At 41.6% G+C, this 27,609-nt stretch overlaps 1 protein-coding gene across 7 annotated transcripts in view; it reads right to left on the bottom strand.

The window, feature by feature from the left end:
• Nucleotides 1-2,873: 2,873 nt before the first annotated feature.
• The window catches only part of LOC106604982 (receptor-type tyrosine-protein phosphatase U), a 297,005-nt gene continuing 272,269 nt past the window's right edge, over nucleotides 2,874-27,609 (bottom strand). For 4 of the 7 annotated variants that reach the window (XM_045718285.1, XM_045718286.1, XM_045718283.1 and 1 more), the window contains 5 exons: nucleotides 25,619-25,933; nucleotides 22,707-22,832; nucleotides 21,218-21,375; nucleotides 7,204-7,339; nucleotides 2,875-4,520 (listed from right to left, as the gene is read on the bottom strand). In XM_045718285.1, the coding sequence (XP_045574241.1) occupies nucleotides 4,452-4,520; nucleotides 7,204-7,339; nucleotides 21,218-21,375; nucleotides 22,707-22,832; nucleotides 25,619-25,933 (804 nt within the window). In that variant the 3' untranslated portion in view covers nucleotides 2,875-4,451. Of the gene's footprint in view, nucleotides 4,521-7,203; nucleotides 7,340-19,730; nucleotides 20,341-21,217; nucleotides 21,376-22,706; nucleotides 22,833-25,618; nucleotides 25,934-27,609 lie in introns of those variants that run through there. The other 3 variants (XM_045718284.1, XM_045718282.1, XM_045718287.1) reach the window with 2 other exon arrangements.

The raw sequence follows: 27,609 nt of genomic DNA, 5'->3' as shown, positions 1-27,609 counted from the left end.
GCTTTACAGATTGAATAGAGCGCCAAGTAACGGAAATTTGAATGTCAACGAGAATGTCTTTGAAGTGGAAGCAAAAGGCAAACTGATTTGAAGAAGCAGAACATTTGGATTCACACATGCGTTGATGATGGTCAGAGGCGTGCTTTTTAGATGGAAGGGCTTTGGAATGGCACTCAGAGAAAAACGTCCAAGATCGGTGCCAAAATGTGGCAAATAATCCGATGGCATTAAACTCAGATGCCCCGTTTATACCTGGTGGTAAAATAGGTCCTTTGTCCTTGTCTACATTCGGATTGTACCCACACTTCCAGAAATGTGTCTACGCATTGCATTTCTTGCAAGCTCTAACCCCAACAATGCAGAAATCAAATAACATGCGTCTGTTATCCATCCACTGAGTCTGCATTGTGACCAGATTTCCAGGTCCCTTCCTTTATGCAAATTATTCACAGCTATTCCTTCAAAATAATATTTATTTATGTAATCAGTCAATAGTGCCAGCTGTCAAATATTTTAGAGGGAGGAATAATTATGATTTTAAATGGTTTCTCTGTTACAGATAGATCATGTCTGACTACCACCTGAGGTGGGCAGGATGATCTGATTCGCAATGTGTCTTTTGATCATCTACACCTGTCAAAAAATGTGGGCACAATCAGAATGTAGACAAGATCAGGACAAAAGATGCAAGTTATAACCAGGTATAGACAGGGCTAGAATGATGGTCATGTACAGTACATTCAGCTTTGTGGTCACTTACTGTACATCTTTACTGTGGGCAAACAGATAATTAGTCACAGAACACACAATAAATATACATCTATATGTACACGTATACTCTCAAACCTCAAATAAGTGTCCTGGCACTAACTTTTGGAGTCTAGGGATTCCAAAGATGAGCAATGTTGCCTTTTGCACATGAAGTGCCCAACACAACCCAGGAAGTGCTGCATTAGCAAGCCTCACCATTTTCCTCTTCCAGTTTTGCATGAAAAAGATGCACATCTGTCAGATTTTTAAGACCCTGTTTGGGTCTGGAATACTGTCTCTTTCTCCACTTCCTCCATCCTGGTGCTTTGACCAGACCGTGGATTTAAGAACCAGCAGGGACTGGGTCTGTCTTAGCTGTCAGCACAGATCATATAATAGGCTACACATTCCAACATGCATATACGAGCTGTGTATTTTCATACAGAGGGTCTAATGGATTAGCTACACCAGTCTGTATTGTGGAACAAGGTCATGGTTGGGTAAAACCAGGTTTTCCACTCCCCCTGTTTGTTTAACTCTAACTACTGAGCATGGTGTGAACATCAATGGAGTCCCCAGCACAGTAAAACATATTGGACAAATTAGATGTGCACACACCGTATAGTACTTATCTACTTGACTAACATGGCAGATACGTAAATATACCCTACGGTGCACAAAAAAATAAGAGCATATTTATGAAACTTGGGTCCAATTTATATTGAAATGTATTTTTATTACCCCCAATTTCATGGTATCCAATTGGTAGTAGTTACAGTCTTGTCTCATCGCTGCAACTCCCGTACGGACTCGGGAGAGGCGAAGGTCGAGAACCATGCGTCCTCCGAAACACAACCCAAACAAGCCGCACTGCTTCTTGACCAAACCCTCCCTAACCTGGACGATGCTGGGCCAATTGTGCACCGCCCCATGGGCCTCCCGGTCACGGCCGGCTGCGACAGAGCCTGGACTCGAACCCAGAATCTCTGGTGGCACAGCTAGCACTGCGATGCAGTGCCTTAGACCACTGCGCTTCCCGGGAGGCCCATATTGAAATATATTTGAGTATCTCTTCAATTGTATTCCTTTTAGGGATTCCTATCTGGGAGTCAAACCACATCAAATGATAGAGAACACAGATGTCCTACAAGGACTGCTCATATAGACAAGTGGTCACAGATAAAGTGGCAGTTTTAACTCTTTACTACATGTCTTATGCATCTTTCTCTAATGACTCAGCCTCTTAAATCTATCTGTACCACTGCACTTCTTTCAGGACTACCCCATAAGGGGTAGTATTGCACACATCCACATTTAGAACAGTGGTTTTACAAATACAGTGCATTCGGAAAGTATTTAGACCCCTTGACTTTTTCCACATTGTGTTACATTACAGCCTTATTCTAAAGGGGATTAAATAGTTTTTTCCCCCTCATCAATCTACACACAATACACCATAATGTCAAAGCAAAAACAGGTTTTTAGAAATGTTTGTAAATGTATTACAAATGAAACACTGAAATATCACATTTACATAAATATTCAGACCCTTTACTCAGTACTTTGTTGAAGCACCTTTCGCAGCGATTACAGCCTTGAGTCTTCTTGTGTATGAAGCCACAAGCTAGGCACACCTGTATTTGGGGAGTTTCTCCCATTCTTCTCTGCAGAGCCTCTCAAGCTCTGTCAGGTTAGATGGGGAGCATCGCAGCAGAGCTATTTTCAGGTCTCTCCAGAGATGTTCGATCAAGTTCAAGTCCGGGCTCTGGCTGGGCCACTCAAGGACATTCAGAGACTTGTCCCAAAGCCACTCCTGCGCTGTTTTGGCTGTGTGGTTACGGTTGTTATCCTGTTGGATGGTAAACCTTCACCCCAGTTTGAGGTCCTGAACACTCTGGAGCAGGTTTTCATCAAGAATCTCTGTACTTTGCTCCGTTCATCTTTCCCTCTATCCTGACTAGTCTAACAGTTCCTGCCACTGAAAAACATCCCCACAGCATGATGCTGCCACCACCATGGTTCATTCACCGTAGGGATGGTGCCAGGTTACCTCCAGACGTTACGGTTAGCATTCAGGCCAAAGACTTAAATCTTGGTTTCATCAGACGAGAGAATCTTGTTTCTCATGGTGTGAGAGTCTTTAGGTGCCTTTTGGCAAACTCCAAGCGGGCTTTCATGTGCCTTTTACTGAGGAGTGGCTGATTGGTGGAGTGCTGCAGAAATGTTGTCCTTCTGGAAGGTTCACCCATCTCCCCAGAGGAACTCTGGAGCTCTGTCAGAGTAACCATCGGGTTCTTGGTCACCTCCCTGACCAAGGCCTTTCTCCCCCGTTGGCGCAGTTTGGCCGAGCGGCAGGCCCTAGGAAGAGTCCTGATGGTTCCAAACTTCTTACATTTAAGAATGATGGAGGCTACTGTGTTCTTGGTGAACTTCAATGCTGCAGACATTCTTTGGTACCCTTCCCCAGATCTGTCCTGCAGACACAATCCTGTATCAGAGCTCTACGGACAATTCCTTTGACCTCACGACTTAGTTTTTGCTCTGACATGCACTGTCAATTGTGGGACCTTATATAGACAGGTGTGTGCCTTTCGAAATCATGTCCAATCAATTGAATTTACCACAGGTGGACTCCAATGAAGTTGTAGAGACATCCCAAGGATGATCAATGGAAACAGGATGCACCTGAACTCAATTTTGAGTCTCATAGAAAAGGGTCTGAATACTTATGTAAATAAGGTGTTTCCAGCGGTTTTTTATACATTTGCAAATAAAAAAAAATAAAAACTGTTTTTGCTCTGTTATTATAGGGTATTGATGAGGGAAAAAAGTATGTCATCCATTTTAGAATAAGGGTGTAACAGAATGCACTGCACATGAAGGAGTAGAACAAAGTGAAGACAGGATTCAAGTCAGTCTGTGGGATTGACACGATTAAATTAAGGCATCCCATTTGATAAGCATTGGATCAGTCTTATGACATACCAGGTTGGCCCATCACAAAGTGGCAAACACATAAAATTGTACTTCATCCTCCTATGTCTCGATGACTCATCTATTTATCATAGCACTGCCAAATTGGAAAATGTATTACGCAAAGCACTGTTGTTCATGTAGCCCATTGAAATCATTCCATTGAGTTGTACTATATCTTCCCCAGTGTTAGAGGACGGTAAGGCAGTTTGTGGTAGAGATATCTTGTATTCACCACAGTAGACTGCATTTGCTGTGGCTCTTGGAGAGACCGGAACACTTCCATGTAGAGTCAAATTCTGTTTTTAGCTCCGAACTCTCATCAACAAGACAAAAAACTGCCCGGGCCATCCATGTTTGAAGAAAAATGATGAAAGGCAGGGTAACCTCTCCACAGGTACTCTCTCATGTTTCTCCATCGTTGACGCCACAGAAACATTTAGCACAAAAGAACTCCAGTTCAGAGGCAAAGACCAAAAACGCACAAAAATGAAGCTGAAAGTATCATAAATGACAACAACAACATCAACAATAAAATGGAGGAAACCACAGCTGTTACATTAAAGGGTTAAAAGTGAGGAGCACTTCCCCCTTTTTTTTCTATTGTTGTCCTTCACAACAGCTTAGGCCCATTAATCCAAATAATAAAGTAAATGTTGAGGGGGTCACAGGGTATGTAACCCAGTCAGCAGTCAAAGCCCACGAGATGCACTAGCTACAGAACATTGCTATCTCGTGCTATCTTCTATGCAGTCCAAGTACTCCAGGATAAGGTCGTAGCAGAATCGGTATTGGTCCTGCAGAAAACACACATACATGCATTAGTTACATAGATCAACAATGGTAGTGATATGTAGGGTAAGGGTCAAATCCATTTAAACTCAGTAACTGAAAAATTGAAAAATATCAATAAAAGATAACTTTTTAAGTCTTGAATTGAAATTCAATTTCATCTTAGGCCCGATCCCGACTTCGCAATTTAGGCCTTTCTTAAGCATGCCTTTCCCACACACACCTCTCAGTATTTGGTATTCAGACTTACCTTTTTCGGTCACCTAACGAGCTCTGCAGGTTTGGCTACCTTGCGTATTCTGAATAAATGTAATTCAATTGCTGAAAACCCTCCCACTTGCTGAGCCAACAGATTTTCTCGGCGAATTTTCATTCAATAGGGTTTTTAGTACATTTATTGTATCTTAAGTCATCCCGTTAAATATGGTGCTCCTTTAATACTGTACAAAATATATATATAAAACACAACATGCAACAATTTCAATGGTTTTACTGAGTTATAGCTCATATAAGGAAATCAGTACATTTCAATCAAATTCCTGGGACCTTAATCTATGGATTTCACATGACTGGGCAGGGGCGCAGCCATGGATGGGCATAGGCCCACCCACATGGGAGCCAGGTTACACATGGTCTGCGGTTATGAGGCCGGTTGGACGTACTGTCAAATTCTCTAAAACTAATGGTACAGAAATTAACATTAAATTCTCTTGCAACAGCTCTGGTTGACATTCCTGCAGTCAGCATGCCAATTGCATGCTCCCTCAAAACTTGACATCTGTGTTGTGTGACAAAACACCACATTTTCGAGTGGCCCTTTATTGTCCCCAGCACAAGATGCATCTGTGTAATGATCATGCTGTTTAATCAGATTCTTGATATGCCACACCTGTCAGGTGGATGGATTATCTTGGCAAAGGAGAAATGCTCACTAACAGGAATGTAAACAAATTTGTGCACAACATTTGAGAGAAATATGGAATTTATGCCTATGGAACATACACTTTACATGTTGCGTTTATATTTTTGTTCAGTATAGTTAGAATTTTGTCGACAGACTAGAATACATTACTTGCACATTCATCTTCTGCACATCTATCACACCAGTGTTTAATTGCTGTATCGTAATTACTTCGCCACTATGGCCTATTTTATTGCCTACCTCCCTTACCTCATTTGCAAACACTGTATATAGACTTTTTCTACTTGTATTTTTGACTATATGTTTGTTTATTCCATGTGTAACTCTGTGTTGTTGTATGTGTCGAACTGCTTTGCTTTATCTTGGTCAGGTCGCAGTTGTAAATGAGAACTTGTTCTCAACTAACATACCTGGTTAAATAAAGGTGATTTTTTTTTAAAACATTGAATGAACGGGTTCAGAATATGAGGGATCAATGAAAGAATGCCCTCTAAATACATGCATATTCGTCTCCATTTCAGCATCAACTGGTAGATAAAAAAATACTCTGATCTTGTACATTATTTAGGTTTCGGAAAGTATTTATGAATTATAAAACCAGGTTTGGAGAGACTTTACGCACGAAAGAAAGAAAAGTGGTTTGATTCATTCTGAAAATTGCCACATTCAGTTCTTCAACCTATGGTAATGTTGGAAGATTAGTGTACATATAATTAAAATAGGGAGAATATCATTGTCTATTGCCTGCATTAACCATGGAACTGTGTGATGACATGGTCAAGTATTGCGCCATGCGCTCTAGTTCATAATGATTAAATTAGCCTACATGTCTTATTTTATATTATCAACTGTTAGTAATGATCCTCAGCAACAACTGAACGGCAATGAAGCGTTTACAAAGGAAGTAAATGAAAGTAAACAAAACAATGTAATTAAACTGAATAATAACATAGGCTATATCAACTGAAGGGAACTAACAGCAAATCAAATAACATTTTATTGGTCGCTGAATATGTGTGGTTTTAGGCCTACTGACAGTGGATACTGATATTTAATATGATAGAAATGGGAGACAGAGAAAGTCGGGGTAGCCAATCATTATGATATTCGAGAGTGCCCTGCAAGTTAAAAGGCCATACGTACAATTTAAATTCTGCATAATAGCACAGCATTTCATAAACTTTACTCTGGGAAAGTTGATATGTTGACATGCTTCAGTTTGCTGCCATATGACTGGTTTCACATTTGTCTCTGGCGATCATAAGGTAAATAGATCTAAAATAAGTGTATTTATATTTACAATCACCTTATCCAAACGGATTACTCATTTACCTAGCTCTTATAAATTGATCTTATCAAATTGTAAATTACACTGCATGGAGAATGGTGTTATTTCCATGGTGAAAAAATGTAATAGATTATTTTTCCACTTGGAACTGGTTGGTTCGCTAGACCTTAGTAATGGTTTCCTCACGTGTAAATGTGGTGGAAATGTTATGGAATTAAGTCAAGGTCATAATACAGTATCTGTAGACACACCTCTGCCATTCGAGCTCCACCTTGAGCTTATTCGAGCTCCACCTCAAACGAATAGTGGGTGAATAGCATGCTATTTTCATGCTTAAATTCAAGGTCAGAATACACATAGAGAGAAAAGCGCATAAAAAGGGAATTATGTTCCATTTATGTGCGCTTAACCCGGGATGGAATTCCTCGCTAAAATACTCCAAAGCTAAATTGCAGCTGGTCAGCTCCACTCCACCTACCAGTGACTCCACCATGTTGGGTTTGGAGTTGCGGAGCGTCTTGATGGAGTAGAAGATGTCCACCATGTTCTGGTACTGGATCATCTCCAGCAGGATGGTGCTGGCACAGAATGTCCCACTGCGCCCACCGCCGTTCCTATAAGACAGGGAGGAGGCCAAACTTGTAGCGTCATACCCAAGAAGACTCGATGCTGTAATCGCTGCCAAATGTGCTTCAACAAAGTACTGAGTAAACTGTCTGAATAGTTATGTAAATGTGATATTTCAGTTGAACAGTATTATTAAATTAGCAACAATTTCTAAAAACATGTTTTTGCTTTGTCATTATGGAGTATTGTGTGTAGATTGATGAGGGAAAAAAACGATTTAATACATTTTAGAATAAGGCTACAACGTAACAAAATGTGGAAAAGTCAATGGGTCTGAATACTTTCCAAAGACACTGTATACTGTTGAGTCGTCAACGTACATTGACACACAGGCTTTATTCAAGGTCAGTGGAAGGTCATTAGTAAACACTGAAAACAACAATGGTCCGAGCCAACTGCCCTGTCGTGCACCCTGCTCAACCGAATTTGCATTAGAGAGGCTTCCATTAAAGGAAAGCCTCTGTGTTCTATTGGACAGGTAACTGTCCATCCATGATAAATCAGAGGATGTTAATCCATAACACCTACATTCTTTCAACAATATGTTATGAACAGTGATATCAAAACCTGCACAGAAGTCTAACAAAACAGCTCCCACAATCACATTATTATAATGTTACAGTCAATAAGCAGTCATTTGTGTCAGTGTAGGTAGGAGGCATGTTGAGAGTCCTCCCCCATAAGCATAGTCTGTAAAAAAACATCTAAAATAACATTGTATTCGGTCGAACATGATTTCTTCCAAAAGATAGCTAAGCACCGTTAACAAGCTGATTGGTTTGCTGTTTGAACCATTAAAGGGTGCTTTGCTATTTTTTGGGCAGTGGAATGACCTTTGCCTCCATCCAGACCTGAGGGCACACTGTCTTCTAGGCTTAGATTGAAGATGTGGCAAATAGGAGTCGCAATGTATTCCGCTACCAACCTCTGTAATTTACCATCCAGGTTGTCGGTTCCAGGTGGTTTATCCTTATTTATAGATAGCAATAATTTTTTCAGGTCACTTTGCGGAATTCAAAGCTACATTGCTTGTGTTTCATTATTTGGTCCATTATGTATGAATATGAACTCATATTGTTCTTTGCATGTCATGCCAAAGTTAGCTAATCTAGTCAACAAAAATGTTATTAAAAAGTGGTTGGCAATATCAAAAGGGTTTAGTTATTTTACATTTTTTTTGCACCAAAGAAAACAACCATACATATATATATATATTTAATGGGGTGCAGGTGTGGTTGGAAGCACAAAGGCTTATATGAAAACCACACTACAAAAAAACTATATACAATACATATTGTAAGTTCCAAAATATGTGTGCATGTGAGAGTTAGGCTATTTGGAGGAGATTACTGAGTAGTTTGGTTCATCAGGCTGACCCCAGAGTATGGACCTTAATGTGCTTCTTCTTGAGCTACTCCTTTGTTGCCTTGGCTGTGTGTTTTGGGTCATTGTCATGCTGGAATACCCATACACGACCCATTTTCAATGCCCTGGCTGAGGGAAGGAGGTTCTCACCCAAGATTTGACAGTACATGGCCCCGTCAACTGATGCGGTAAAGTTGTCCTGTCCCCTTAGCAGAAAAACACCCCCAAAGCATAATGTTTCCACCTCCATGTTTGACGGTGGAGATGGTGTTCTTGGGGTCATAGGCAGCATTCCTCAGCTCGTTACCTCTATTAAAGACACCTGGGAGCCAGAAATCTTTCTGATTGAGAGGGGGTCAAATACTTATTTCCCTCATTAAAATGCAAATCAATTTATAACATTTTTGACATGCGTTTTTCTGGATTTTTTTGTTGTTATTCTGTCTCTCACTGTTCATATAAACCTACCATTAAAATTATAGACTGATAATTTCTTTGTAAGTGGGCAAACGTACAAAATCAGGAGGGGATCAAATACTTTTTTCCCCCGCTGTAGGTAATCAGAGGAGGTGGCTAGTCTTTTTGTATGATGAGTACTTTGTCTAGGTAGGAAGCATATGTACAGTACTGGCCCAGGCAATATTACAGTAAATGAGATATGGTTAAATTAAGCTATTGTATAGAGTTTGGAAGCAAGCCTGATGAACCAAACCATTAATCTTTCATCACTTTGCTGCAAAAAAATGTAATATGATCTTTCCAGGGTAACTTTTCATCAATTAAAACTCTGGAAATGACTTCTTCCATTTCATTCCCACCAATTGAGATGATGGATCTTTTTTCTGTTACATATTTCTTATTCTTACTAGTGAATACAATAAAGTAGGATTTTTTTTTACATTTAAAGCTAATTTGTTCAGAAGATTTGGCCATGACTGAGTTGGCTTTATTAATTAGTGAATAAAAATTGTGATAAAATCAAATTAGTATCATCAGCAAAGAAAATGGGAAGCACAGTAGAAGACACAGCAGCAAGGGCATTGATATAGATTAGGAATAACAAAATTCCAATTATCGAACCCTGTGGCACACCACAGGGTATCTTCGCCCTGGTAGATGCAGAGCAGTTTGCATAAACATAACTATATATCCAATTATATTTGCACTTTTTTTTTTATATATATATATATATATATATATATATATATATATATATATATAAATAAATATAAATAAAGGTATGTGGACACCCCTTCAAATTAGTGGATTTGGCTATTTTATACACCTGTTGCTGACAGGTGTATAAAATCCATAGACAAACATTGGCCGTAGAATGGGTTTACGGAAGAGCTCAGTGACTTTCAACGTTTCACTATCAAATGATGCCACCTTTCCAAGAAGTAAGTTTGTCAAATGTCTGTCCTGCTAGAGCTGCCCTGGTCAACTGTAAGTGGTGTTATTGTGAAGTGGAAACTTCTAGGAGTAACAATGGCTCAGCCGCGAAATGGTAGGCCACACAAGCTCTCAGAATGGGGCTGTGTAAAAATCATCTATCCTTGGTTGCAACACTCACTACTGAGTTCCAAACTGTCTCTGGAAGCAACGTCAGCACAATAACTGTTCATTGGGAGCTTCATTTTGTGCTTCCAACTTTGTGGCAACAGTTTGGAGAAGGCCCTTTCCTGTTTCAGCATGACAGTGCCCCCGTGCACAAAGCGAGGTCCATAAAGACATTTGTTTTTGATCGGTGTGGAAGAACTTGACTGGCCTGCACAGAGCCCTGACCTCAACCCAATCGAACACCTTTGGGATGAATTGGAACGCCGACTGCGAGCCAGGCCTAATCGCCAAACATCAGTGCCCGACCTCACTAATGCTGTGGCTGAATGGAAGCAAGTCCCCGCAGCAATGTTCCAACATCTAGTGGAAAGCCTTACCAGAAGAGTGGAGGCTGTTATAGCTGCAAAGGGAGGACCAACTCCATATTAATGCCGGCGATTTTGGAATGAGATGTTCGGCGAGCAGGTGTCCACATACTTTTGGTCAAGTAGTGTATAATCATGAAAACCGTAACAATGCAATTTAGAAAGTAGTATTTCATGATCAACCATGTCAAAACCAAAAAGATACCAAGAGCGTATACATTTCTGTTCAGGGCTGTAAAGATTTGATCCACAAGTTGCAAAAGAGCCATATCTGTGGAGTAGTTTTCACAAAAACCATATTGCTGCTCATATAGAATACAATGTTGAGATTCTGTTATACATCGATTTTTCTAGGATTTTAGAAAAACATGGTTGTACAGATTGAGGAAGACACTGATTTCACCAAACAGACACTAATCTCATCATGACCTGCTGCTGATATCTTTAAGTTACCAATTACCTCCATCACATCAGGAGGATCAAACTGAAGCAGAGAAGGGAAATGTCCCTTAATGTATTCCAAGGGATTTCCATCAGTTCTCTATTTCAAAAAAGTTATTAAATTCACATGAAATAACATCAGGATCACTTACTTCCAACAATAAATTGAGATGGAATAGTTGTAGATTCCTTTTTCAACAGTTGATTGATTTTCCAAGTTTACTTTATATTATTTAAGGATTTATGGAATTTGTTAGTAAAATATATTTTTGGGGATATCCGAAGTAGTTGAGTAAATGTGACCGACCGCCTCGATTCGGTCTTATGTAGCAAAATTTGAAATGGTGTTTTTTACATTGGATAAAAGTTGAGACTCAGAGCTAGAAATGGCATACCATACATATTGAGGAACAACTGTAGTGTACTCTGTAGTGTAATTCTACTTTGAAAGTTGATAAACTTGTAACCTCACTTTTGAGAAAATGGCCTTTGAATATTTTGGTACACCTACTGGCGCCAACAGAGAGGGCTGCCGTGCTCTTAGAAAACTTTGTATAATAAAGTTGACGAGCTCAGGGCAAGGATTTTTTTCCAGAGAGACATCAGGGATTGTAACATACTCTGTTTCACGGAAATATGGCTCTCTCGGGATATACTGTCTGAGTCAGTTGGGTTCTCAGTTCATTGTGCAGACGGGAACAAATATCTCTCCAAGAAGAAGGGGGGGTGGTGTATGTTTCATGATTAACGACTCATGATGTGATTGTGATAACATACAGGAACTCAAGTCATTTTGTTCACCCGACCTAGAATACGTCAATCAAATGCTGACCGTATTACCTCCGAAGAGAATTCTATTCGGTTATAGTCACAGCCGTGTATATCCCCCCTCAAGCCGATACCACGACGGCCATCAAAGAATGTCACTGGACTTTATGCAAACTGGAAACCACATATCCTGAGGTCGCATTTATAGGAGCTGGGGAGTTTAACCTCTCTTGGGTAGGGGGCAGTATTTTCACGTCCGGATAAAAAACGTACCCGATTTAATCTGGTTATTACTCCTGCCCAGAAACTAGAATATGCATATAATTGTTTGATTTGGATAGAAAACACCCTAAAGTTTCTAAAACTGTTTGAATGGTGTCTGTGAGTATAACAGAACTCATATGGCAGGCCAAAACCTGAGAAGATTCTATACAGGAAGTGCCCTCTCTGACCATTTCTTGGCCTACTATAGCCTCTTTATCGAAAACAGAGGATCTCTGCTGTAATGTGACATTTTCTAAGGCTCCCATAGGCTCTCAGAAGGCGCCAGAACAGGTAATGATGACTCTGTAGTCCCTGGCTGAAAAACAGTAGCGCATTTGGAAAGTGGTCGATCTGAGAACAATGACACGGGTGCGCGCGTGCACGTGAAGACACCATTTTCTTCTTTCAGTCTTTGAACGAAAACAACGTCTCCCGGTCGGAATATTATCACTATTTTACGAGAAAAATCGCATAAAAATAGATTTTAAACAGCGTTTGACATGCTTCAAAGTACGGTAATGGAATATTTAGAATTTTTTTGTCACGACATGCGTCCGCGCGTCACCGTTCGGATAGGGACCTGAACGCACGGACAAAACAGAGGATATTTGAACATAACTATGGATTATTTTGAACCAAAACAACATTTGGGGTTGAAGTAGAAGTCCTGGGAGTGCATTCTGACGAAGAACAGCAAAGGTAATCTAATTTTTCTTATAGTAATTCTGAGTTTAGTGAACGCCAAACTTGGGTGTCAAATTAGCTAGCCCGTGATGGCGAGCTATCTACTCAGAATATTGCAAAATGTGCTTTTGCCGAAAAGCTATTTTAAAATCTGACACCGCGATTGCATAAAGGAGTTCTGTATCTATAATTCTTAAAATAATTGTTATATTTTTTGTGAACGTTTATCGTGAGTAATTTAGTAAATTCACCGGAAGTTTTCGGTATGTTTGCTAGTTCTGATGCTAATGTGAAAAGCTGGTTTTTGATATATGAACTTGATTGAACAAAACATGCATGTATTGTATAACATAATGTCCTAGGAGTGTCATCTGATGAATATCATCAAAGGTTAGTGCTGCATTTAGCTGTGGTTTTGGTTTTTGTGACATTATATGCTAGCTTGAAAAATGGGTGTGTGATTATTTCTGGCTGGGTACTCTCCTGACATAATCTAATGTTTTGCTTTCGTTGTAAAGCCTTTTTGAAATCGAACAATGTGGTTAGATTAACGAGAGTCTTGTCTTTAAAATGGTGTAAAATAGTCATATGTTTGAGAAATTGAAGTTATAGCATTTTTAAGGTTTTGGAATATCGCGCCACTCGATTCCACTGGCTGTTGACTAGGTGGGACGATTTTGTCCCACATACCCGAGAGAGGTTAACAAAGCAAATTTGAGGAAATGAATGCCGAAATTCAATTATCACATTGACTGTTGTACTCGGCTGCTAAAAAAAACTCAACCACTGCTACTCCAACTTCCGGGATGCCTACAAGGCCCTCCCCAGTTCTCCTTATGGCAAATCTGATCACGACTCCATTTTGCTCCTCCCTTCCTATAGGCAGAAACTCAAACAGGAAGTAACCGTTTTAAGGACTATTCAATGCTTGTCTGGCCAATCGCAATCCACACTTCAAGATTGTTTTGATCACGCGGACGGGGACATGTTCCAGGTACCCTCAGAGAATAATATAGACGCATATACTGATATGGTGACTGCGTTTATCAGGAAGTGTATAGGAGATGTTGTACTTACTGTGACTATTAAAACCTATCCAAACCAGAAAGTGTGGAAAGATGGAAGCATTCACGCAAAACTGAAGCGCAAACATTGCATTTAACCATGGCAAGGTGACTGGGAATATGGCCTAAAACAAAGTGCAGTTATTCACTCTAAGGCAATCAAACAGACAAAACGTCAGTATAGAGACAGCGGAGTCGCAATTCAACGGCTCAGACATGAGACGATGTGGCCGGGTCTACAGACAATCATGGACAACAAAGGGAAAACCAGCCATGTCGCGGACACCGACGTCTTTCTTCTGGAAGCGCCAACACCTTCTTTGCCTGCTTTGAGGATAACACAGTGCAACCGACGCGGCCCGCTACCAAGGACTGTGAGCTCTCCTTCTCCGTGGCCGTCGTGAGTGACATTTAAAAGTGTTAACCCTCGAAAGTAACCCTAGCCGCATCCTCAGAGCATTCGCAGATCAGCTGGCTGGAGTGTTTACAGATATATTCAATCTCCCCCTATCCACGTCTACTGTCCCCACATGCTTCAAGATGTCCACCATTGATCCTGTACCCAAGAAATCAAAGGTAATTGAACTAAATGACTATTGCCCCACAGCACTCACTTCTGTCATCATGAAGTGCTTTGAGCGACTAGTCAAGGATCAAAGCACCTCTACCTTACCTGACACCCTAGACCCACTTCAATTTGCTTACCGCCCCAATAGACAAACAGACGATGCAATCACCATCGCACTGCACACTGCCCTATCCCATCTAGACTAGAGGAATACCTACAGTTGAAGTCGGAAGTTTACATACACTTATGTTGGAGTCATTAAAACTCATTTAAACAGCTTGGAAAATTCCAGATAATTATGTCATGGCTTTACCGCTCAGGAAGGAGAGTTGTCAAGCAAAGAAGCACTGAGTTTGAAGGTAGGCCTTGAAATACATCCACAGGTACACCTCCAATTGACTCAAATGATGTCAATTAGCCTATCAGAAGCTTCTAAAGCCATGACATAATTTTCTGGAATTTTCCAAGCTGTTTAAAGGCACAGTCAACTTAGTGCATGTCAACTTCTGACCCACTGGAATTGTGACACAGTGAATTATAAGTGAAATGATCTGTCTTTAAACAATTGTTGGCAAAATGACTTGTGTTATGCACAAAGTATATGTCCTATCCGACTTGCCAAAACTATAGTTTGTTAACAAGAATTTGTGGAGTGGTTGAAAACCTAGTTTTAATGACTCCAACCTAAGTGTACGTAAACTTCCGACTTCAACTGTATGTCTATTAACATTTGTCACAGTGACATCATGAACATTCCATTGAAATGGATACTTGCTTAGTGGAGTCTTTTGTTAAGACATGTAGCTAGCTAGCTAAACACTGAACCATAATCCCAACTCATGACATTACTACCCTGTATGAATCTTCAGGTAACTAACCATCCAGGTTCAGTGTTAGTTATAGCCTAATTATAGCTAGCTAACAGAGCAAATGTCACTGAGATACAAACAATATTACTACACAGATCATAAATGTACAGTGTGCTAGCAAGCCATCCAGCTAACTTTAGCTAGCTAGCTAACAGTACGCTTTAACTTGAAATGAAAACAACTTTCTGACTAAATTAGAAAAGTGTAATATGTGAAAATGTAGCTAGCTAGACTATCTTACCCATATACATGGATGGACGCTTCTCCCTCTCTGTCACAGATGCCATGGTTTCCCTTAGTTTAAAGATATAATCTGGAGACAGGTGTTTTCTCCATCTCCTTAGCTATCATATTCTAATTCCACTGATTTCAAAACTCGGCCCTCCAGAAAGTGGAGAGCAACACCTATGCAGATCTAATACGAGGTATACATTTTTAAAAGCTGAATTAGAGAGGATTACCTACACATACTGACCAGCTCAAATAGACAGAAGTGTGCTACATGGCAGACCAATCCGAACTCATCTTTCGGCATGTGCAGCCCACTCATTACCTCAGCCAAACATGGCTAGCGGGAAGGTTAACTTTTTCTGTGGATAAATCAACTAGGCTTGTAATTTAACAATTTTATTCAAATTTACAGATGGCATACAGGTTTCTTATTAAGGCACATGAACGTTTACATGTTCCAGAAGGCATCTCTGCCAAAAAACATTTTGATAAAAATAAAATGTTTACGTTCAAATGGCTCTCCTCTGTGAAGTAGTGACCTGCAACATACGCCTTGCTGAAACAAGTCACAAATTTGTTCTTATACTTTTTGTAATTTGCAGAATTCAGGGGAGAAGGATTTGTGAGAAACTTTTAATTATACATTTTTTTTAGACCGGTTGTAAACCAAGAGTTCTAGAAACGTTCTGCTGCTCTCTTATGTGGTTTAACTAAGGGAAGGCAGTTGGAATCTGAGCAGTTTCACCACTGTAGATCTGGGCCGTCCATTGGGGAAGAAAGTGCCTTTCCTATGCGCCCTCTCATCTCGATGAGTTTAGGGTCCGGTTTGAGTTGATCTGCCAGGGGTTTCTTGGCCTTGATTTCTGTGTCATGCCAAGTTTCAGTCTTTACGTCCTCAATTCCATCTATTTAAAATGTTATTGCGCCTCAATTGGTTTATGTGGTCGTCTCCTTTGGAAGAATGCTTGTCAAGTGTTGTTTGGAAAATTGCGAAAATCCTCGGACATTGTTTTGAATGAGGTCTGGCTGGTGACATTCGTGCCCTTTAGCTCCACCACCTCCGACAGCGTAAATTCCAAACAATGTTTAAATTCCATTACATCCTTAAACAGATCATCAACCCTTCCGTTGGTAGAATCCATAAAGAGTTGCAGGAAGGACTCAGCGTTATTTTCCAGCAGATCTATTAGATCTTTATAGAACTATTTTTGTAGTGTGGCTCAGTTGGTAGAACATGGTGTTTTCAACGCCAGGGTTGTGGGTTCGATTACCACGGGGGACCAGTACGAAAAAAAAGATATGTATGAAATGTATGCATTCACTACTGTAAGTCGCTCTGGATAAGAGCGTCTGCTAAATGACTAAAATGTAAAATATAAAAATGTTGATCAAGTAGTTCATGGAGTGTAGTGCTTGAGACGTATTCCTCTTCCACATTGAGCTTTGCAGACTTTTTATAGTATTAGCCATGCTACAAGCTTGTGAGCTAAAATGAGTTCGCAAACACAACCCACACCCCACATCCCGAAAACAAGCGCCGCCAGTGAAATGGCAAGCAACACACATGCACCAGTACGATAAACAGAGAGAAAGCGGACAACTTGCTCACTGTATGGATCCTGGCTGCACTTTACTAAATGAGCGGGAGATTACCAACTCGCACATTAGTGCTGTGGAAACAAGCAGTATGCGGTGCATTAATGCCAAAACACTGGTCAAAGATGCTTGGAAGAGGCAGTGGTAGGAGCATTCACTTACACACTAAACGAGCTGTGTGAACGAGCAGCGTGAACAATGTCAGAGTCCTTCCGGGTGCCAACCTGGTTGATACTATTATGAATGCGCCATTAGCCTCAATGAAGGACAGAGCTGAGTTAGCTTAGTTTAGAAGCCTATAATTTAATTTAAGGTACTCCAGAGCTTTTTACTATCATTCATCTTTGTTCCATAGTATAGTTTCTTCTTCTTTTTGTTAAGTTTAGCTATGCGAGTTGTCATTTACTGCATGTTTGCCAATCTGCTATGTTGCCAGACTTATTTGCCATTCCCTTAGCCTCATTCCTCTGAGCCATACAGTTTTCCAATTAATCATCTACCATGGGGATTTTGAATTTTTAACAGTCAGTTTCTTTATGGGTGCATAACTGTCAGTAACCGGAAGAAGCAATTTCATAAATGCTTCAAGTGCAGCGTCAGGATGTTCCTCATTACACACATCGGACCAACAAATATTTTTCACATCTTCAAAATAGGAATCATTGCAAAACCTCTTGTATGATCACTTATACTGTACACTATTTTAGGTCCAGTCTTTGGAATTTAGTTTTTCCTATTATATTATGATCCCTACATCGGATGGGTTTGAATACTGCTTTAGAGCAGCTTTCTGCAGAATTAGAAAATATGTGGTCAATACAAGTGGATGATTTAGTTCCTGTTCTGTTTGTAAATACCCTGGTAGGTTGACTGATAACCTGAACCAGTTTACAGACACAGGTTACAGGTTGAAGCTTTTTCTTGAGTTTGATGAAAGCCAGTCAATATTCAGGTCACCCAGAACATATACCTCTCTGTTGATATCCTATAAATTATCAAGCATTTCACACATATTATCCAGATACTGACTGTTAGCACTTGGTGGTCTATAGCACATTCCCACTAGAATAGGCTTTAGGTGAGGCAGGTGAACCTTTAGCCATATTACTTTAACATCATTTGACATGAGATCCTCTCTAAGCTTTACAGGAATATGACTTTGAATATAAACAGCAATACCTCCTCCGTTGGCATTCCTGTCTCTTCTGTAGATGTTATAATCACATATTGCTACAACTGTATCATTAAAGGAATATCCTAAGTGAGTTTCAGAGATATCCAGTATATGAATGCTTTCTGTTGCTAGCAAGTTATTGAATTCATGAACCTTGTTTCTTAGGCTACATATGTTCATGTAGTCTATTTGTAGTGCTTTTCTGGGATTCTTGATTGTTTTTATTGCTTTACTGGGAGGCTTATCAGAGGTAGACATGACAGTGATATTTACATTTGAGCTAATAACACAGGGTGAAGTGCTAACAGTGGGCTTCTTACTAGTGCAAAAGATCTCAGTGCTAACAGTATAACTCAGGTTCATAGGCACATGCTTACTGCTGAGAATATCTGTTGTTTTGATAGAGGCATTTAGAGGAAAATAAATTAGCTTACTTACATTATGAATGCCAACACCCCTGGGAAAATGTACATTTGCAACAGCTCAGCAACAAAATGGTAGGGATTATCTGAGCAGGGTTTGTGTCACTGATAAGTCATTGTCTCAACGCGGCCTTGAAATGTGAGGACAGGGTCCAGTAAGCATGTTGTGTGTGGCATTTTGTGGTGCTAGACGGTCTGGGTTATCATCATAAGCTAAAGGAACATTAATAAACAACGGAGGCGAGGCCACATCCTCATTCCTGAAATGCACCCTGGGAAGGCTGACATCAAGTCGCCGCAGCAGCCAATACGGGCAATATTAAGGTAATCAATCGACGTCAGCAGTTTGGCAGCCTGGAATTTACTGTCGTGAGAGCCGGCACATTCTGTATTAAGCCATAATTGATTTCATCGCCATAATCTCTTTCCCGGTTGTCATGGGTAATGCTGTGTGACAGCATGAGTGATGTGTTTTTGGACTGTGGTGGCGGAGGTGCACGTGTTGTCATTCAGCAATGTGCATAAGGCTCCATAGCTCTATATTCAGTCAGGTCCTGAGCTGAGTTCTTATGAGAGGAGGAGAGTACAGTGCAACGCAGCCAAAACGCCGTGTGGCGCCATGCTTACTGCTCAAACCACCTCTTACACTGATTGATGTATGTCCTGGGGGTTGTTCTGTAGTTCTTGATTGGGCAGGGGCGTTCCTGATGGCTGGTACCTGATTGGCTTTGAGCCTTATGAACTTGTGTTTATCAGAGGTAACGCCTACTTCATTGTCTGTGATTGGGTGCTAGCCATGTTGACTGCTGGTGTTTGATTAGGTAAAGGCAAGGCTGACCCCCAGTCTGGGATGAACTAAGCTGGGAGTACTGCTGTTTATGTGTGTATGTTTGTGAAAGATTAGCGGAATCTGTGTGGGTAGCTGGACAGGTAGGATGACTGACAGTGAGGGTGAACAGGTGGTCATGGGTCAGGTGACAGAGGAATGGATGAGACTGAGGCAGGAATTCCTTTAACCATAAAGTGGTATATTTACTGAGTAGTCTGTGCTGCATAACAAAGGAAACAGAATAACGTGTATCCAATCAAATTCATCATCACAAAGATCTAATCATAACAATCATTCATTATTAACATCATTTAGGGAATTCAACAATCCAGTTCATTAATAAGTCAATAGGAATCATCGGTGAGTAATTTAGGCTCGTAACTATTTATCATAAATAATGAAAGAATAATACAAACAGTGATCGGTTATTCAATCTATAATCGCCATTAGTTGGATATCAGAGTCGATCAGTTCAACAAACAATGACTTTCTTATTTCACCCTTTCAAGTGTCTTCATGTGTACATGTCATTTCATTACATATTAACCATGCCAATTGCATAATTGGCCTATTATGATCCGTAGGGCTGGGATCATTGACCATTCACATTACACAAAATGTTTGAAGCGTGCGCTCCAAGCCGCGCTCTGCGATAATAACTCTAAACAACAACTGATGGCCCACTCTCCCGATCGCAACAGATAGTTCAGATGGAAGGTAACAGATGGAAGGTAACAGATTCGGTGGACTTACGTGGATTCATGGACGCACAGAACTTCTGGATTAGACTGAGTGAAGGAAGAGAAAGCAGCGCGATCAGGCGATGGTGATTTCCTCCTTTTATGGAGTGGAGATCTGTCGGACATTTCCACCTGACCTAATTAAAGCGCCCCTGGCCCAGCTGAGTAAGTGGCAATGAATTAAAGGATTATTCCACCAACTCCATGGGCTTTTTCTACAGTTTGTGTATGTCTGTCCCTGTGTGTCAAATCAAAACAAACTTTATTTGTCACATGCTCCGAATACTACAAGTCTATACCTTACCATGAAATGCTTACTTACAAGCACTTAACCAACAGTGAAGTTCAAGAAGAGCTAAGAAAATATTTACCAAAATAAATTAAAGCAAAAAAATGTATTAAAATAAAAAGTAACACAATAACATAACAATAACGAGGCTATATACAGGGGGTACCAGTACTGAGTCAGTGTGCAGGGGTACAGGTTGGTTAAGGTAATTTGTACATGTAGGTAGGGGTGAAGTGACTATGCATAGATAATAAACAGCGAGTAGCAGCAGTGTACAAAACAAATGGAGGGGGTTGGTCAATGTAATAGGCTGGTTGCCATTTGAATAATTGTTCAGCAGTTTTATGGCTTGGGGGTTGAAGCTGTTAAGGAGCCTTTTGGTCCTAGACTAGGCGATCCGGTACTGCTTGCCGTGCGGTAGCAGAGAAAACAGTCTATGACTTGGGTGACTGGAGTCTCTGACAATTTGATGGGCTTTCCTCTGACACCGCCTATTAAATAGGTCCTGGGTACATACAGGACCTATATAAAAGGCGTACGCGAGAGCACCAGTGTGTGTGTGTGCTTGTGTGTCAGTGATTGCGTTCGTGCTTGTGAGCACTTGTGTGTGTGTCTCAGATTGTCAGGAATACTCACAGGCAGTGGACAATGGTGCGGCCATCTCCACACTCCCTCTGCCACTTGTGCACGTGAGTCAGTAGGCTGAGGAAGGCCTTCTTAGAGTCGGGCACGTCGCGGTAGGCTGACCAGCGCAGGAACTGGAACTGACACACCACCAGCTGGCCCTCCTGGAGCTAAGGACAGAAAGAAAACATGAAGCTCATGAGACCTAAATGTGTGTGTGTATGCGTGTGTGAAAGCATGAGTTCCTGCCTGCGTGTGCGCGTTCATCTGTGTCCATAAGTGTGTGTGAGATTTATAGCTCTGCTGGTGAGACTGGGACCTGAGGTGTGAAAGAGAGATGTCCATGTGTGCTCAGAGCTATAGCCCAAACCAGCACCTGCATTAATATCACTCTGCTGCTGCAGGGGCACATGTGACAGCTGTAACAGCCTCCAGCCCTACAAGTAAGGAGCAAGGAATGCACTGTAATTCATGCAGATTGGACTAACACAAACAAATAGGATGCAAGGAGAAGTTACAATCATGGTAGTGGGATTTTCTATGGACCTATTTCTCTTCCACACACACAAACAATTACACACACCCTCGTTTCACACAGAAAAACACACCATTTCCCCACACTATGCTATCTGTGGGTTGCATTCTTCCAGGTTGTGTGAGGTGCTGTTTGACAGTGCAGTGTGGAGGAGAGAGGTAGTGTAGGTGAGGAGGGTTGACAGGAGGGGTAGATTGGGGAAAGGAGGATGCCACTCTATGAGGGTGGTTATGGGCACCTCCTGTCACAACCTGCCAGCAGGGACAGGCCTCGCATGGAGGTGTCAGTCTGGTTGACAGTGATGCAACACACCTATTCATTTACACACCCACACACAGTACAGTATTGTACACAAACTTAGATCTTTCTACCGTTCTGACAGATAGAAAGAGATAATTAAGACACACACACGAAGGCACGTAGGCATACGCACAAGCACGAACATGCACACGCACACCAAACAAAGTCTCTATTATTCTTCACAGAGGTAGGGAGGGAACATTGATAGGCATCTTCCTTTTCTTCCTGCCGGCATACTAAGGGGGACTTTGACAACACCAGTACTCCCTGTACTTTGACAACAGAGCTGTCATCTTCAGTTGGGATTGACATAAAGCCTATTTCATGAGTTCTACCTGATTCTCTACGTCAGGACAAACAAATAAAAAGGGAGAGAAAATGTGCATTTGAGCCAATTAGAATATCACACATTGTGGATGTGACATGCATTACGGTCAAAGTCCACTTAGTATCCCGGCAGGAAGAAAAGGAAGATGCCCATCAATGTAATGACAAGCAGGAAATTGAAAAAGGGAGACGGTTGTTTTATAGGGTTGAAAGCATCTACTGTGTGTGTGTGTGTGTGTGTGTGTGTGTGTGTGTGTGTGTGTGTGTGTGTGTGTGTGTGTGTGTGTGTGTGTGTGTGTGTGTGTGTGTAGGAGTATATAAATGCTCTTAGTGACTCACCCTTGTCACATTTTTTACACAGAACAGACGAGAGATGACGTCGTCGTCAGCTGACGTGGACAGGAACTCAACCTCCATTGGCCCATACTGCTGTAGACCAGGCTCTGGCCAGTACTGGGCACAGGGCTAGAGAGAGAGAGAGGGGAAAGAGAGAGACAGAGAGAGACAGGGAGTTAGGGTAGTGTCACATCCTGACCAGTATAAGGGTTATTTGTTATTGTAGTTTGGTCAGGACGTGGCAGAGGGTATTTTGTTTATGTGGTTCGGGGTGGTGTTTTATGTAGTAGGGTGTTTGATTTATTATTTCCGGGTTTTTGGGGTTATGTTCTAGGTTTGTATTTCTATGTGGTCTCTAGTCTTTTATATTTCTTTGTCTAGTTTATTGGGGTTGGACTTTCAATTGGAGGCATGTGTTTTCTCGTTGCCTCTGATTGAGAGTCCTATATATGGGTAATTGTTTGGTGTAGTGTTGTGGGAGATTGTTTCTTGTTTTGCCTGTGTGAGCCTGACAAGACTGTTTTGTTGTTCGTGAGTTCTTCGTTTTTGTTATTTTGGTGTTCTCTTTATTTAAAAATAAATACAAGATGAGCATCCACATTCCTGCTGCGTTTTGGTCCTCCATTCCCGACGACAACCGTTACAGGTAGAGTGAAAAAAGGAGGAGGAGAAAATAGTTCATTTGGCATCTTTGGGACCTATAGATCACTGTCAAGATTCCAAAAGGGAAATATCAGAGTCTAATCAATTCACCCCCAAAACCACCCTGTGACGACTCCAAATGTGTTCTTATGTGAGAGCCCTTCCTTTCTGAAAGGAAGGGCTATCACATAATTATGAAACAGAGTGAGTGCAGAGAGCGAGAGAAAGAGAGAGGGGGAGGGAGAGAGAGAGTGGAATAGAGAAAGTGAATGTGTATATATGTGAGAGAGACAGAGCAAGAGAGAGCAACAGAGAAGTGGGCCGGTATTAAGAGACAGTCAGGCAGCCACTGTGAGATACCTACAAAGAGAAACCTTGAGTTATAGCTTGGGGGTAGGAATTAACGGTGATATAGCTGAATCTCTATAGACTGAAATGAAGCGAGGAGTGTTACTGACTCCACAATATCAATGTGGTCAGAGATCAAAGAGGCACAATGCAGTGTGAAAGAACAAATCCAAAAGCACACACACTTAGAGACTAAGTGATGGCAGAGCAGCATGGTTCTGACTGGCTAAGTCTTCTGCTATTAGCACTATGGACACAGGAGCAACAGTTGAGCTAAGATACAACGTCCCAGACACTGCCAGTAGAATCAGAACTAGATTCAGACTCAGCTCTGCAGCATTTTTCACTGTGAAAAGTGAAATGCATATTCAAACAGAACACTGTCCCTTCCTAATAAACTGCATTCATTAACCTGTTGGGGATAGGGGGAAGTATTTGCACGGCTGGATAAAAAACATACCCGATTTAATCTGGTTACTACACCTGCCCAGTAACTAGAATATGCATATAATTATTGGCTTTGGATAGAAAACACCCTAAAGTTACTAAAACTGTTTGAATGGTGTCTGAGTATAACAGAACTCCTATGGCAGGCCAAAACCTGAGAAGATTTCAAGCAAGAAGTGGCCTGTCTGAGAAGTAGTGTTTCATCTTGGCCCTTTTTATTGAAGACTCAGGATCTGTGCAATAACGTGACACTTCCTACGTCTTCCATAGGGTCTCAGAGCCCGGGAAAACGTTGAACGATATCGAGGCAGGCTCTGGCTGAAACACTTTATCACTTTTGGCAAGTGACCACTCAGATTACTATGGGCTTAGGCGCGTGCCCGCTACGACCGAATGGTTTCTTTTCCTTTGTCTGTTTATCTAAACGCAGATTCCCGGTCGGAATATTATTGCTTTTTTATGAGAAAAATGGCATAAAAATTGATTTTAAACAGCGGTTGACATGCTTCGAAGTACGGTAACGGAATATTTAGAATTCTTTTGTCACGAATTGCGCCATGCTCGTCACCCTTATTTAGCCTTTAGGATAGTGTCTAGAACGCACAAACAAAACGCCGCTGTTTGGATATAACGATGGATTATTTTGGACCAAACCAACATTTGTTATTGAAGTAGAAGTCCTGGGAGTGCATTCTGACGAAGACAACAAAGGTAAGAAAAATTTTCTTATAGTAAATCTGACTTTGGTGAGTGCTAAACTTGCTGGGTGTCTAAATAGCTAGCCCTGTGATGCCGGGCTATCTACTGAGAATATTGCAAAATGTGCTTTCACCGAAAAGCTATTTTAAAATCGGACATATCGAGTGCATAGAGGAGTTCTGTATCTATAATTCTTAAAATAATTGTTATGCATTTTGTGAACGTTTATCGTGAGTAATTTAGTAAATTCACCGGCAGTGTTCGGTGGGAATGCTAGTCACATGCTAGTTACATGCTAATGTAAAAAGCTGGTTTTTGATATAAATATGAACTTGATTGAAGAAAACATGCATGTATTGTATAACATAATGTCCTAGGGTTGTCATCTGATGAAGATCATCAAAGGTTAGTGCTACATTTAGCTGTGGTTTGGGTTTATGTGACATTATATGCTAGCTTGAAAGATGGGTGTCTGATTATTTCTGGCTGGGTAGTCTGCTGACATAATCTAATGTTTTGCTTTCATTGTAAAGCCTTTTTGAAATCGGACAGTGTGGTTAGATTAACGAGAGTCTTATCTTTAAAATGGTGTAAAATAGTCATATTTTTGAAAAATTGAAGTAATAACATATCTAAGGATTTGAATAACGCGCCACAGGATTCAACTGGCTGTTGAGTAGGTGGGACCCACCTAGCCCATAGAGGTTAACATATACACATACATTTTACATGCCTACAGTATATCTTAATATACATAAATATTGATATATATAGCTCACCCAGGCAGAGTTGGACTGGTTGAGCTGGTTGAGCATGACCACCGAGGTGCAGCCGTAGTCGAACACCAACCTCCAGAAGTCGGCGGTGGTGCCGGGGAGCGGGTGAGGGGTGACGATGAAAGCGCCGGGCTGGTGGAAGCTGTCAGTAAGTGCCGCATTGATGTAGTTGTTGCTCTCGCCCTCGGTGGTGACCAGGAATGCCAGGACGCGGTCGGGCGGCAGCACATCCATGCTGCGGTTCTTCTCCCGGTTCCTGGGGAGCAGGGCGATGCTGCACTCCTCCACGTCCAGGTGAGGGGTGACCGAGTTCAACGTCTGGAGGACGGAGGGGAGGTGGAAAGGGAGGGAAGATGGAGGGGAGGAGGGAGGAAGAAAAGAGGGGTGGGAGGGGTATAAAGATTTAATGAAGGGAGAATTTATGAGATTGGTGAAGTGAGGAGAGGTGAGATGAAGTATCAGAAATAAAAATAGGTGATGAAGGAAAAAAAAGAGGGAAAGGAGGGAATAAATGGAGGCGGACAGAAAGAAGGGGAGGAAGTGGGGGTGGAGAAACAGCGTGTAATGACAGATTGGCCACTCGTTATTCTCTGTCAATACTGGTACATTGATTGACAGTGACAGTTAGAAGCATCTTTAAAATAGTTTAACATCACTCTGAAAAAGTCAGAGTTCAATAACAAATTGGAAAAATTAGGCCAGCCTCTTGCATAATGAACCTTTGAGAAAACAATAGTAAAAACAGAATATTTTGCACCTATTCCCTTAGATGAACATGAACAAGCATTCCACCCTAATTACATAAGACAATATGAACAGAATATTTGGATCATTAACGCACCACATCAATAATAGATCTGGGAAATGTTGATCTTAGTGATACTGGCTGGTATTGGCTTTATCTGGGCTTTGTGATAGATACGGCATGAGCAAAATATTGGTAGAGGTTGTATTAGAGGTTGTATTTGGCATACATTGCATGGATCCTTTCAGAAGGAATGTCAGTTGGGTGAATTTACAGGATCATCTTACTTAGGAAGAACTAACAACCTGTAATCAGAGAGCACCCATTGTAAGGGTGTTTAACTGGCGGCAGAGAAGTCAGACGCAGGAGGAAAATAACTGTGTTTCCAACGGCGCAGTTTATTACAAAACCCCACCGGAAAACATAATAATAAAAATCAATGGGTAACATAACCCGACGCACACCAGTACAGACGTACACATACACTTACAATAAACAGTTTCCGACAAGGACATGAGGGGAAACAGAGGGTTAAATACACAACATGTAATTGATGGGATTGGAACCAGGTGTGAAGAAAGACAAGACAAAACCAATGGAAAATGAAAAATGGATCAGTGATGACTAGAAGGCCTGTGACGTCGACCACCGAACACCGCCCGAGCAAGGAGAGGGACCGACTTTGGGGGAAGTCGTAACAGTACCCCCCCAACACGCGGCTCCAGCAGCGCGTCGGCACCGACCTCGGGGACGACCCGGAGGGCGAGGCGCAGGGCGATCCGGATGGAGACGGTGGAAATCTCGCAGCATAGAAGGATCCAACACGTCCTCCACCAGAACCCAGCATCTCTCCTCCGGACCATACCCCTCCCAGTCCACGAGGTACTGAAGGCCCCTCGCCCGACGTCTCGAATCCAGTATGGAATTAACAGAGTACGCCGGGGCCCCCTCGATGTCCAGAGGGGGCAGAGGAACCTCCCGCGCCTCAGACTCCTGAAGCGGGCCAGCCACCACCGGCCTGAGGAGAGATACATGGAACGAGGGGTTAATACGGTAATCGGGGGGAAGCTGTAACCTGTAACATACCTCGTTCACTCTCCTCAGGACTTTAAATGCCCCCACAAACCGCGGACCCAGCATCCGACAGGGCAGGCGGAGGGGCAGGTTTTGGGTCAAGAGCCAGACCCGGTCCGAACACCGGGGCCTTACTGCGGTGATGGTCTGCGCCAACTTTCTGGTGCAGTACGGC

Source organism: Salmo salar, chromosome ssa05 (genome assembly GCF_905237065.1).
Source record: "Salmo salar chromosome ssa05, Ssal_v3.1, whole genome shotgun sequence".
Taxonomy (NCBI): domain Eukaryota; kingdom Metazoa; phylum Chordata; class Actinopteri; order Salmoniformes; family Salmonidae; genus Salmo; species Salmo salar.
Note: the sequence above shows the minus strand (reverse complement) of the source record. Positions and strands in the feature narration are given on the sequence as shown.